Source organism: Oreochromis aureus, linkage group 18 (assembly GCF_013358895.1).
Source record: "Oreochromis aureus strain Israel breed Guangdong linkage group 18, ZZ_aureus, whole genome shotgun sequence".
Classification (NCBI taxonomy): domain Eukaryota; kingdom Metazoa; phylum Chordata; class Actinopteri; order Cichliformes; family Cichlidae; genus Oreochromis; species Oreochromis aureus.
The window spans coordinates 11,651,940-11,664,678 of NC_052959.1; the positions used below are offsets into that span (position 1 = coordinate 11,651,940).

General features: G+C 40.1%; 1 protein-coding gene across 1 annotated transcript in view; it reads left to right on the top strand.

Annotated features, from left to right (window-relative positions):
• Positions 1 to 12,739, top strand: part of pik3r2 (phosphoinositide-3-kinase, regulatory subunit 2 (beta)) — a 33,718-nt gene that overhangs the window by 1,679 nt on the left and 19,300 nt on the right. The window contains exon 2 of the mRNA XM_039601902.1: positions 5,823 to 6,709. Within this exon, the coding sequence (XP_039457836.1) occupies positions 6,391 to 6,709 (319 nt within the window). The 5' untranslated portion in view covers positions 5,823 to 6,390. The remainder of the gene's footprint in view (positions 1 to 5,822; positions 6,710 to 12,739) is intronic.

Below are 12,739 nucleotides of genomic sequence, written 5' to 3' on the forward strand. Positions count from 1 at the left end.
TGATTAGATTTGTTGTCATAAATGTATTATAAATGTAGGCTGCAGTATGCTACCTGCATATTACCAATTTTCGATCAAATGGAGTTGGTTATGAAAGGGTTTGGGAGCTTCTTTTTTTTTTTCTTTGAGGAGTAATTCATGTAGGTGAAAGGCACGCATTATCTTGTTTGTGTCTGGTGTTTTCAAGTGATGCAGACTTTGCAGGTTTATCAGATTTGATTTCTTTGGTGAAGTGGAAATGTTTAAATCCATAATCTTGACCAGATGGATTGAAGTTATCGCTTCTGATAAATAGACCGAGTCCTCTTTAACTGTGGAGCCTTGCAGCATAGTTGACTTCCCTGAACAGTGCAGTCTTGGTGCTAAATAATCTAGCAGATGTTTCTATTTAGCAAAGTGAGCTTTTCGGCTTCATTTGCGACAGATAGAATTCAGGTGAACGAAACTGGAATCATAAAATTCGTAAGAACCAATTTTAGTCTGAAAAGTTAGTCCTCGCAGGCTCCAGTGTTGTTGGCCCGTCCTATCTGCCTGTGGCGCAGCAGATTTTTCAGATCCATGTGGACAGATGGCCTGCGGCCAGACTGCATGCATGGTGGTTCTGTAGTCAGTACTTCCCCAGCAGGGCCATGAATTGCCAAAACATGCATACACAAATACACTGTTTGTGCCCACATAAATGTCTGAACTTTTGGTTGCACTGTTGTGATTATAAAAGTTTTAAAGAGAAGAAATGATAGTAATGCTTATGAATAAAAAAAATCCCAGAATTTTGTCTGTGGAACAGGGAGCGATCTGTAATGTGACGTGTTAATCAATTGTTTTGTTTTTTTAAGCTTAGGGTGCATTCTTAAAATCCTAAACTCCTCACCTGTTTTTAAAGAATAATTATTTGGTCAGATGGGTTTCCCTTGCCACTCTCAGATGCGGTAGTAACTACTTTCTTTCTGGCCTACATGGATGTAATCAGTGTTTCCTTATTTTGGTGACATGGAGATGTGAGGGATCTTGCCAATTAGCAATCTCTCTAGTAGTTTTAGATGGTTGTCACCTTTTGAGGAGCTTTTATTGCACTGCTCATTAAATTTCCTTTTTGTTTTCATTCTCTCAAGAAGATTAATACTACAAAAAATCATAATCAGCACACTGCAGGTGAAACTAAATGCAACATGGTGTTATACATTCGGTGGAACAGCTTAAAATGTCACACTGCACGTCTGTTTGAGGGGGACTAAACCAGCTAAAGGACATGGACATGTGCACATCCAGTATAAAAGCACTGTGTCCACCGTGGAAGTGTTTAAATGTTCAAAAAGATGCACCTTCTAAAAGTAAAGCTTCTTGAATGTAATACACTTTCTCAGACATGACCACTGAGCTGTTCAGGTGAAAGTAGTAAACTAAAAATGGCATATGGCAATGTTAGCCTGATGTGTCTGTTATTTACCACAACTGAAATAACCTGATTACCTATTACATACATTTATTTACTGTGTTAAATAAAAAAGTTCTTAATCATCATGAAATCATCATTCGCTATGACTGAAGTGATCAAAATTTGCATTTTGAGTGTAAAGAAGCTCCCCAGCATCTAGATCTACATGGAAACTAATCTACCAGTTACAAACAGTGTAATTACTAATAATCTAACAATTATTATATATATTTAAATCACCATCATGGATTGGTCCTAAGGAAAAGTTGGCTACAGTGATGCTCTACATGAACATTTCTATTCTAAATGTCATCCTCAAAAACACTATATGGGCAAAGGTGCTGGGCCAGCTACACATTACATCTACAGGAGCTACTCAGCCTGGAAATCCTTCCCATGAAGCTCGCGGCGCACAGTTTCTGTGCTGATATTAACAGTAGAGGAGGTTTGGAGTTCTGATGATTTATTTTATACATGTGTGGTAATGGGACTAATAAAAACCTGAATCCAAAGATTGGATGTGGCCCAACACTTTTAGTCCTTGTGTTGTGTATTGACAAGTCGCGGCTGTACTCTCCTCTGTCTCTCACTCTCTCTGAGTGGAAGTTGTAAACAAAGGGGTTGGGATGTAAACAGATGACAGCAGATGATGATGCTCACACTGTTCTGCAGTACTTGGATTTCGGGTAAAAAAAAAATAAAAGGGGGCAGCTTTGTCAGATTAAACTGGAATATAACCAAACAGCGAAGCAATGTGTGACCACAATCTTCGCTGGGAGGTGAACCCTAGCAAGGAAGAAACGAGGGCTACTGATGGTTGGGTCACCTAAACTCTTCAAATTGATCTGATATTGACTGTGTTTGCAGTTTCAGACATGTGTAAAGTGCTGCACATTTAAAGAATCGTTTCATTAATGAGCAATCGATTGACGATTTCATATGGCGCCTAAAATATGCCCGAAATATTTGTTTAACTTTGCCTGTTCAAAGTGCGCACCGTTTATACAATTATCTGAAGACTTTCTTTAGTTAGACTAGTCAACTAGTCAATTTTCTTTCGCTTTATTGGCAAATTAGTCATCATGAACATCAAGTTTGTTTACTTTTGTTAAAACCGATGACCAAAAAACCCCAAAACAATGATAATAACATGAAAAAAATAAATATTTGTTCACATTTGAGTTTTAGCACATGCCTCTGTACTTGTATATAAACATTAGAAAAATTAGAAAAAACAACCAGTAAATAAATAAAAGATTACATCTGTTTAAAATCCACTGATTCGGTTACACAAACCAATTTTACAAGTAATGGTGATGTAAGGATGTGTGGCATTTTGATCCTCGAGCAGTATCAGTGATGCCTTTAATAGCTTATTTGGCATTTTATATACGCGTGCTGGTGCAATAAACAGGTCAGCACTGTGCTGGCTGACTAAACACATCATTTGATTTCTTTAGAAAGCAGACTTCAGTTTGTAGGTCTCGATTTAATCACACCAAGAATAAATACAATATATAAAACGTCAGTTACTGTTAAAAAAAAAAAAAAAAAAAAAAACACACAGTGAAAGACTAATAAATTATTAGTGATTTGTTTTTAGTAAGTATTTTGTATTATTTATTATATTCTTTTTCACTGTATCCCTCTCCCTGTGAACTCAGAAAAACAAACATCATCTCCTTTCATCCCATTGCACAACTTCACTGTGACTCACAGAGTTTTCTCCAATCACACTTAGCCTTGAGTTTTTCCATGTTTTCTTTTACATCTTTCTCCCAGGGTAGCTGCGCTTGATTTAAATCATCACTTCAATAAATATTACAAACAGTCATCACAGTTGCAAAAATGAAAAAAGTCAAAGGTGCTAGAAAAGGTGGAGTTGTTTAGGTCAGATGTTTTATCACTGCCTAGATACATTTTCTAATATTAGAACATTTCCTTGATTTGCCCGGTTTCTCTGGTGACTGGGGAGCACATGGCCAGAGCAGCAGCCAATCAGAGGCCGGGATTAGCTTTCCCTCTCTCTAGCAACAGTGAGTTACTTGCTGCCTATTCATTAATTATTTTCCTGTGGTCTCCCTCAGCCGTTTGGACTCTGCTGATAGCAAACTGCTCCGTCTCTCACTCTCTTTTCTCGCTGCTTTTTGCCGCTGTCTGCTCAGACTGAACGCAGAGTCTTAAAAAACAAATGGATCCACAGACACTGAGCTTTCCAGCCGCTGCTGCTGTGCTGAACTGTGAGCTACTACAACACTGCCAGAGTAGGACGGGAACAGAGATGACTCCTCTCTCACCTTGTGCGACTTTTTCTTCTCTGGAACTAAATACTAAAAGAGGACTGGTGAATAAGAGTGCTCTGCCTTTTCCTCTACCTCCTTTTCTTCTTGTTTTTGCCGCTTTACTGCAGCCGCACTCGGACTATAAAGAACTAAAACATTATAGCAACTGGAAAAACGGCTGGACTTTTTCGCTGGCTGAGGATCGGGAGGGGGGGGTCAGTTGGAGGCAGGACTCTTGTGTGTTTGGGGGGGAGTGGAGAGCAGGTGGAGAGAAGAGGGAGGGAGTTTAGGGTTTGGGGGGGGGGGGTAATGGTGGTGTGAGGATTGCGGGCTGTGGTTGGGTATGCCAGTGCCACGTGTCTAGCCTGGCACCTCTTGCTTCTCGACTCGAAGGATGTTGGACCGAGAGTCTGGCTGAGCCTGTCCGGCTTCCCTCTGAACCTAAAGTGGGGTGAGTTTTGCACTGTGCAGTGTTCTGTTATCACAGTAACTCTTGAACCTTTTTTATTAAAAAGACAATGTCCTTATTCACAAAGCTTTGCAGCGAATGTGCGTTCGCTTTCGGAATGTCGAGGGGGGGTGGAGAGGATAATCTAGACTAAGGTTCAAAAGCATGCACTTTGGCATTCAAGGCTGCAAACTGGACGTTTCGGTGAATTTTTTATGCTTTTACCCAACTGTATTTAAGCGTCTGCAGTGCATTACTCAAAATACTGTCCATTTATGGACATTTATGAAACGCTGGTATAACATCGGGCCTCGCAAACCAGGCCTGTGGTTATTGAGATTTGGACGTTTTGGAAAATTCCCCCAAATGCCTTGTTACTGCCATACCACGATGAAACTTCCATCAGTCGTTGTGCCACTTTCACCTTCACTCTCCACCTGCTTCTTTTCCTCTTTGACATCACGTCCAGGGAGGTTAGTAGGACCATTGTCCTTGATTGGTCCACAGACCACAGATGTCGTACTTGATCTGGAAAACATAATCTCTTTCTCGCCCGCCCCGTCTCATCTCCCAGCATAGTTGCAGTTTAGCATTTAGCATTTTTAAATTTCAGCCGCTCGAAACTCGGCCAAAATTGCCCATTAATTTTTCCACGATTTACTGTGGATTTTATAATCAAGTGTTTCCAACGTTTACTCCCAAAAAATGTAGATTTTTTTTTTAAATTTTTGGTTGATTGGCCGACAGATTTCATTTATTTACTTTAATCAAACCTTTAATACTGATAATATTTAGCATTTTAAGACTGTTGTGTCGCTTTTATAGGATATATATTGCGCACTTGCGCTTGGCATTTAATTGGGCCTTGCAATCGGCTTTATCAGAGGACGTTCGTTACATTTCCATGGACTGACCTTTTTGCTATATGTGGAAGCTATGAGATAAGTGACTTTAAGGGGTGTAATATGAATTGTGATGGTTCACTGTGGTTTCTCAGTTGGCTGTCCATTCAACGTTCCCATCTGAAGCAGGCTTGGTACAGTAGATTTGACAGAAGTCGAAATATTTCTTAGGCAACACAGAGCTACCTTTTTTCTCTCTGATGGAGAGTGAACTGTTGCAGAGGGTTCTGCACGTTTTAGAAAATTCCGGTCGCCCTACAGTCGAGGTGCAGTCCTTATTTTCCTTTGCATGTCAGTTCAGCTAAAACCCCTTTTTTGGGGTTCTGTTAATCGTACGTGCTGTTGTGTGAGTTGAAGGGACGTTTATTTCACAGGAAAACTTATTGTTCCTGTGGAAACTGTGACGAGTCAGTTAAGGCTGTGAGTGTGTGAATGTAGAGTGGAGGGAATGGAGGCTCCTGTCCAGGGACCCAGTCTGCTGTTGGTTATGACGCAGCAGCATCATCCGAGCTCTCTGTCCTAACCGAAGACTGCACAAATGCATGGAGCTGTCGCAGTTCGCCATTTTCATGCACCGCTTTAGGCTTCGTTTCACATAGATATAAGCCGCTTTAATTATCGCCATTTATCGAATAGATTTGACCTTTAATCCCATTTTTGAATAGTTTTTTTGAAATAATTTTATTTACTTGAATTTTTTTCGAAGTCTTTTTCCTAATTTTTTTCTTAATTTTTGTGCTTTTTATTTCCTACAGGTCGGTCATTATTCCTGCCCCCAAACATGTGGGATATCTGAAAGAGCGAGAGAGGATTAGAGACCTTCCCACCCTGGCACTCGTCCGCCAATCAGGCCACTTGATTTGACCGTGGAGAGCCAACGACACGGGGCCCGTCACTGGGAAAACCCTTTTCCAGGCTGTTCCAGTAGCACCCAGCCAGCAGGTTTTTGCTGCTTGAAAAAGCATGTTGCCAACGATCTCCCTCTGCTCCATCATCTGGCTCAACCGGGGTATCAAGCTGAGGAAAGTGCACCAGTCCACCAACACCGGTCAGGTGTAAAGCCGCTGCCACTGCAGACACAAAAGCAGCAGAGCTCCTCGTTATTAACTTTTAAAAATGCTGCTGAGCTTCGGCTGACTTCCCCTCCTTTCATCCCCCCGACCCTCTAAGCCACTGTACCAACACCAGACTTTAGTAACTCAGCCACAATTTTGGTTTCGGAGGTGGATTTCTGTCTAGCCTAACCCTGTTGTTACAGCGGGACTCAGGCCGATCCTAAATCCTCGAAGCGGTGGCCATTTTACTTTTTGCCTCTGTCACAAAATGGCGGCGGAAGGTTTCCAGTATCGTGCCCTCTACACGTTCACCAAGGACCAGGACGAGGACTTGGATCTGCAGCCTGGAGACCTCCTTACAGTTAGCAAGGCCTCTCTGATGTCCATGGAGAACTACCAGGAGGGCTGCGTGGAGCACCCCGAGCGTCTGGGCTGGCTCCTCGGGTACAACGAGCGCACTAAGCAGAGAGGCGACTTCCCAGGGACGTATGTTGAGTATGTGGGCCCCATCAAGATGGCACTCCCATCGAGTCAGCCAAGGTCCCAGCGACCCCTGCCTGCAGCTCCCAGATCAGAGTCGACTCAAGGTAGGGGGCACTATTTAGATCATTTTCTTTTTTTTGTTTTTTTTCTTTTTTGTTTGTTTTTAGCAGCCAGTGGTGAGACGCTCACGGCACATCACTACTGTAAACTAAAGGTGGCCTTTAAAGTGAAAAAGATAATATAATAACAATGAGAAAAGAGTGAGACGTCATTAAATTTTACTTTGTGGCATTTTTTAAATATCAGAATAATTTAACTTGCAGTTAGGGGGATGTGAGCGACTAGTCGGGTAGGCGTTTAATCATTGATCCCCTTACTCGTGAGTGCCAGACATGCTAGCTGATTAATAAAATAAGAATAATTTATTTAATGTACAAAAGAAACTGTTTCAGAGATGTTACAATGCTGCTGACCCTGACACACAGTTACTGCTGCATCCTGCGCAGTTGTGAACGAGTAAAGGTGGAACGTAAACAGATGATGCTAACGAGCGCTGTTCTGCAGTAGTTTGATGTAAAAACCAGTGGCTGTATTTTGGGCGCACAATTTGGCGACATTTAAAATATGATTTAATTAATGAGGAAATGATAAATGGTTTCATTAAGCGCCTAAAATATAGAACAATTTTTTTGGCCTTTGTTTAAATGTGTCCATTTAAAGTAGTTTTAAGTGTTTCCTGAGGGTTTTCTGCCTCTTAGTCAGCTAGTCTCATTTTTTTCTCGTTTAAATGTCTAGCCAATTAGTTGACAAAATATTCAGTGTTAGTTTGTTAGTTGGCCTTAAATGTGCAGAAAATATTGATGCAGGAATTTGCAAAATAATAGTTTGTTTATTTTGCTTGCTGTTACCTTTTAAGACATGTTTGGTAATTTTGAGCTTTCTGCATTTGTTTTTGTTTTTTGAGGTGGGAGCTTTTTGGTCTTTGTTTGATAAGACAGTGGGGAGAAGACAGGGAAACTGGGAGAAAGACCAGGGGGAGACGCATAAACCTGGTGCTCCTTCATTAGCCTTACAGTGTAGAGATTTCTTGATTATTTTTTTTATTTTTTTTACGTCTAACATTTAAAATCGCTTTTTTTTTTTTTCCTCACAAAGTTTTAAAAGAAAAACACAACTTCTCGCATGCCCAGCTGTTAACAGCGGCTAGTTTGGTGTACTTGATGTTTTGATAAGGCTCTCACATTTGGCAGTGACCGCCAGTTGACCCTTTAATCTATACTAAGTAAGCTTTACCTCTTTGTAAGCGTAGCCAACTTAAGTCTGCGTTGAATAATAAAGGGCTAATCCATCGACTGACAAGACTCTGTCAGACTCTACTGGTCTGGTATTGATTGTGTCTGTCTTTGCGGCTCTTGACGCAGGAAAACTTGTCTCTGCAGTGCACAAAAATGCATGCCTCTCTTTTGCTGTGACCCCTCCAAGTGTAATCACAAAGGCTGGAGGGCCTGTTGATGCTGTTTTCAACTGGACGTGCCTGGGTTAAGGATACTGGGAGGATTTTTGGCACTTTGGACAAACTGATGTTTTTATAGGTGTGTTTTTAGTTTGTACAAATGAGGAGTTATTCAACAGTAAAAGGAATACAATAGCCTTTTTTTACTCAGGGATAATGCTCTGCTCTGTCACACTCCTCTTCATTCCCATGGCTTTTATTAAAATGCTGACATTTATTAATAATGCTAAGAATCTGCTCTGAGCTGCAGCAGCTTCCAAGTCAAACATTGACTTGGCATGCACTGGTCTACCTTAGCAAGCTCAAGTTCAAGTAAAACTTTGATTTGTGACCAAAGTTCCTCCACACTCCCAAGATTTCCATCAATTTCTTCTAATTTGCACTTCATTGCTTTTGGCTTCAGCTGGTTAATTTATTGCTTCCTTGCATGGGACGCCAGAGAGAAAGGTGTACACAGCCAAAATAGATAAATAAAAATTTTATATCATTCTCCACATAAAACCACACATTCCTCTCCTTATTCTCTGTAATTCCTTTTTGCTCTTTTTTTTATGACAGATGTGCTAGTACCACTCTGAGCACGTAGGCTGTGAACTCTGAATTACCTCTGGTGTATCCAATTGGCTGATCATGGTGTATGGCAAAATACACAGGGCGTCATTCAACTAGTCTGATTTTATTTCTCATTTTTCCTGAAAATGTTTTTAAAAATTATATCATAGCTATAGCACAAATGTCTGCAGAATTATCAAATTAGATTTTTTCATGCAGATAGTTAAATAAAAGCCGAGTGAAGGACATGAATTAGGGAATAAGCAGGTAAGGACATACTGTAAGTATCCCCGTGCTTTGACTGACAGTGAGACAAACCAGTTGGGCAGCTGGCGCTTGTGTCTGTGATTTGGAGAGACAGGGGCAGAAGAAGCAAGTGAAATAGGGGGAGAGAAAGGGGGGAGGTGTGGGTGAGAGGGAGGCAGGGCAGTGACTGAAGGAATGGTACTTTGGCTCAGCACCAAAAGTGCATTGTACATTAGAAATGGCCAACTTTACAAATATCATCTTCATTTCCCTGAAAGAACAGAGGCCCTAGAGTTGCTGTGAATAGAGCTATTGTTGCTGTGGCACCATTTGCTATTCACAGAGATGGTAACATTACCAGTACCAGGCCTGGTGGTTAGGGGAGTTGACTGTTTTACAGGCCTGAATGCAACTAAGAACAATTCAACCTCACTACAAGCCGTTAAACTATAATTTATTTGTGTAGAGCACAACAAGAGAGGTCATGGCTTAAGTGAAAATTATTATATGCGATACACTCACCTCTTCTCTGTAATCCCTACTTTTACAGCTGTTTACTTACTATAGTGGCTAGCTAGTCATTTTTGAGCATAATTTTAGACTATAAAACAGGGGTGTCAAACTTAAGGCCCGGGGCCAGAATCGGCACGGCAAAGACTCCAGTCCAGCTCACTGGATGTTTTTGGAAAATGTTAACAAGGGCATAAATTAATGGACTTTAAATTGTGTTTTCATAAGTTTTCCAACTTATCCTACTAATAAAGACCTCCCCCACGGTCATTCGTGCTACATCGAGGAAATAAATAATAGGTAAGCAAATAATTTAGTGAAAAAACAGGAACTTTTATCTATCTAGTATAGAATGCATGTTTTCACAATGTATCCACACTAAAATAAATAAGATTTTTTGACTGGGAAATTTCTGTGAATTAACAAAAGCTTTCTGCTTTTTAATTAAAGGGCAGTAATTTTACACATTTATTTCTTACAAATTAAGCCCAAAGATTCATGCTGTTGATGTCTTTCATTTACTACATCATCATTTGTTTATGGTGTAGAAAACCTGAGATGTGCTGTTGCAATTGCTCTACTATTTCCTGTATTATAAATGGGATTAAATATGCAGTTAAACTATGTTACCGCGACAGAAAGGAGATTTTTCACTGGTCTGGCTCACTTAAGATCAAATTGGCCTGTATGTGATCCACAATATAAAGTGAGTTTGGCTCCCCTGCTCTAAAAGCTATGTTTGTATTTATATGCATTTATTTTTTTAGGACTAAGTCTGTAATATGTGTCCCTTGCTCTCCTCATGTGTGTACAAAGTGGTTCATTTACACTTGTATGGTATTTTTTTGTTTGGTTTTATTCAGATATTTGGATTTAATTAATTTGAACACTGCACACAGCAGCTGGAGAGGAAATGTTTCAGCCTCATGCAAAAGCTTGTAAAATTCTCAGAACCCAAGTGTATTTCTTTTATCAGAAGTCCTCCTGTTAACCATTATTTTCATCTCCATCTGGTGAAGGAAACCAGGTTACGCATTTGCATTCGAGAAACTGGGTTACCGTAGAATGTCGACAACAACTTGGCTTAAGTACATGCAAAAACTGCGTCATTGTTTTTCAGCAGTAACGAGTGAAATGCAAAACGGAGATTTCTTGCTGGCTAAAATATGCAAACAGCTTTTCTGCTTTTTAAAGTGACATTGCGAGGGTAGGCTTAGCAGATGGTGTCATACAGAGTGCAAGCATTTTGTACCCAAAAAGAAACAGGGGGACTTCGATAGACTAACTGACTCACACTCCAGATGTTCTGCTCTGCATTTTGTTGTTGAGTTTATAGAAATTAAATGTAAACAGAGAAAAAATGGACTCAAGATATTTCTCAACCTGCGACGGTAATGAGTCTGAAAAAAGATTTTTTTTCCGCCTCTTTGCCTTGCTTCTCTCCTCTCCCTGGCCTCACTTTAACTGCCTGCTGAAGTGAACCATGGCTTGGCATTTTTGCAAACTCCTCCCTTGTTCTTTTACTCGCACCCCCACCCCTCTCTCCTCCCTCGTCCTCCTTCCATTTCTGCAGCCCTGATTCACATACTCGTCTGATAGTGTCTCTGGGCGGCTATAAACCATGTTCACGAAGCCAGTTCTCTGAAAGGAGAGGCCTCTCCTCCTCACTTTCTCTGCGCCTTACCAGGAAAACACTTTCAAAGAACCCACACGAGAAGGGTGGGAGGGGGGTTGAGACAGTAGAAAAAGACAATGGGAAAGTTATGAAGAGGCTGGAAAGGGAGGGAGGCACGGGTTATAGGGTAAGCCAAGGCCACCCTATCCAACTGCAGATATAGAAAACCAGCTGTACTTTCTTTTCTTTGCCGATCGTTGTGGTATCCTGCAGCTAGAGAAATTGTTACTGCCGTACAGGAAAACTCATTTAGGTGTGAAATTGTGTTATTGACAGATTAATAGCTTCAGTGGCTTCAGTAAACCAGAAACAAAGTTGGTAACTGTAGGAAAGAGTAAAAGAATTTCACACCGTTTATTTTACAAGAACTCAACAAAAGCATCCACAGTTTACTTTGTGGGGATTTTATTTCTTTTTTAACAAACATTAATCGTATTCATTTGAATGAAAAAGGAATTAAATGTTCATTTAATTATTCAGTGCAGGGCCTCCGTGTATTTTGTAGCATGTATTGATTGACCTTGTTGACTGGTGAAAGCACAGAAAGATACTAAAGTCGTTCGAATTGGGGTAATGTGTTTGTAAATGACTGAAAAAGTCACTCAAGATGCTGTGGGAAAAATAAAAAACGGAAAAGGGAAAAGAGAACCTGACAAGCTGTGCCCACTCTCCACATCGATGGTGGCTGCAAATGGATTGACATAGAAAGTTAAAAAAAATTCTGCGTATTTGTAGTCGATTCTAGCAGTTTTTTTTAATTTGTTAATGGTGATAAATGATTTGGTATCTTTGATCTGTTTGATTGTATCTTTAGGAATTAACAGCCATACAATAATAAATGATCTTGCAAAAGCATTAAATATAATTTTCAGTTTTAGAAACTGTAGCAGTGTGCACTTACGAGAAATTTGACGTTACCCGATAATAGTGTCTCTTTTCTCTTAGTACATGATGATGTACTCTGTTTGACCACGTTCTCCAAAACTGACTCAGTCCTCAGACTCCCATTTTCAAATGTCCAACTTTAGAGCATTAAAAATCGTGTTTACAGCCTGGTGCAAGACATGGTCTTAGAAAGTTTCCCTCTTTTATAAAAACTCTGGATGAAGATTTGTTTTGTAAATAAATTAGCCTCTTGCTTACTGTTTGAGGCGTTGCCAATTGGATTTACAGGTATCATGATACAAGCAGCACATCAGTTTTTCATTTTTGAGTTTTTCATTTTTGAGCATTTTATCATAATTATTATTATTATTTCAGTATTTTAGTCCTAAATTACTGATATCTGTGCCCAAGGCTGCGTGATTATGGCCAAAGTAATAATCATGATTATTATATTTGAGATTAAGATCAGTTATTTCCAATGATTATACATTGAGTGACATGGATATGAATAAATTACATACCACGAAGTATTTCACAGCTGTGAGACCTCTGTTTTTTTCCCACTGCGACATTTTGTGTGCAGTGCAGGTGACCCCCCTTTGGAAAAATACTTGGGTAAGGTGATAAGAATTTTTTTTTTTTTTTTTTTTTTTGTCCAATAAGTTGAAGATTTCCCTGAAACATTCGTTACACACCGTGTTTAGTGGGCACGCATATTTAGCCAAATTGAGTGTGAGTGGTTGGTGATTTCGG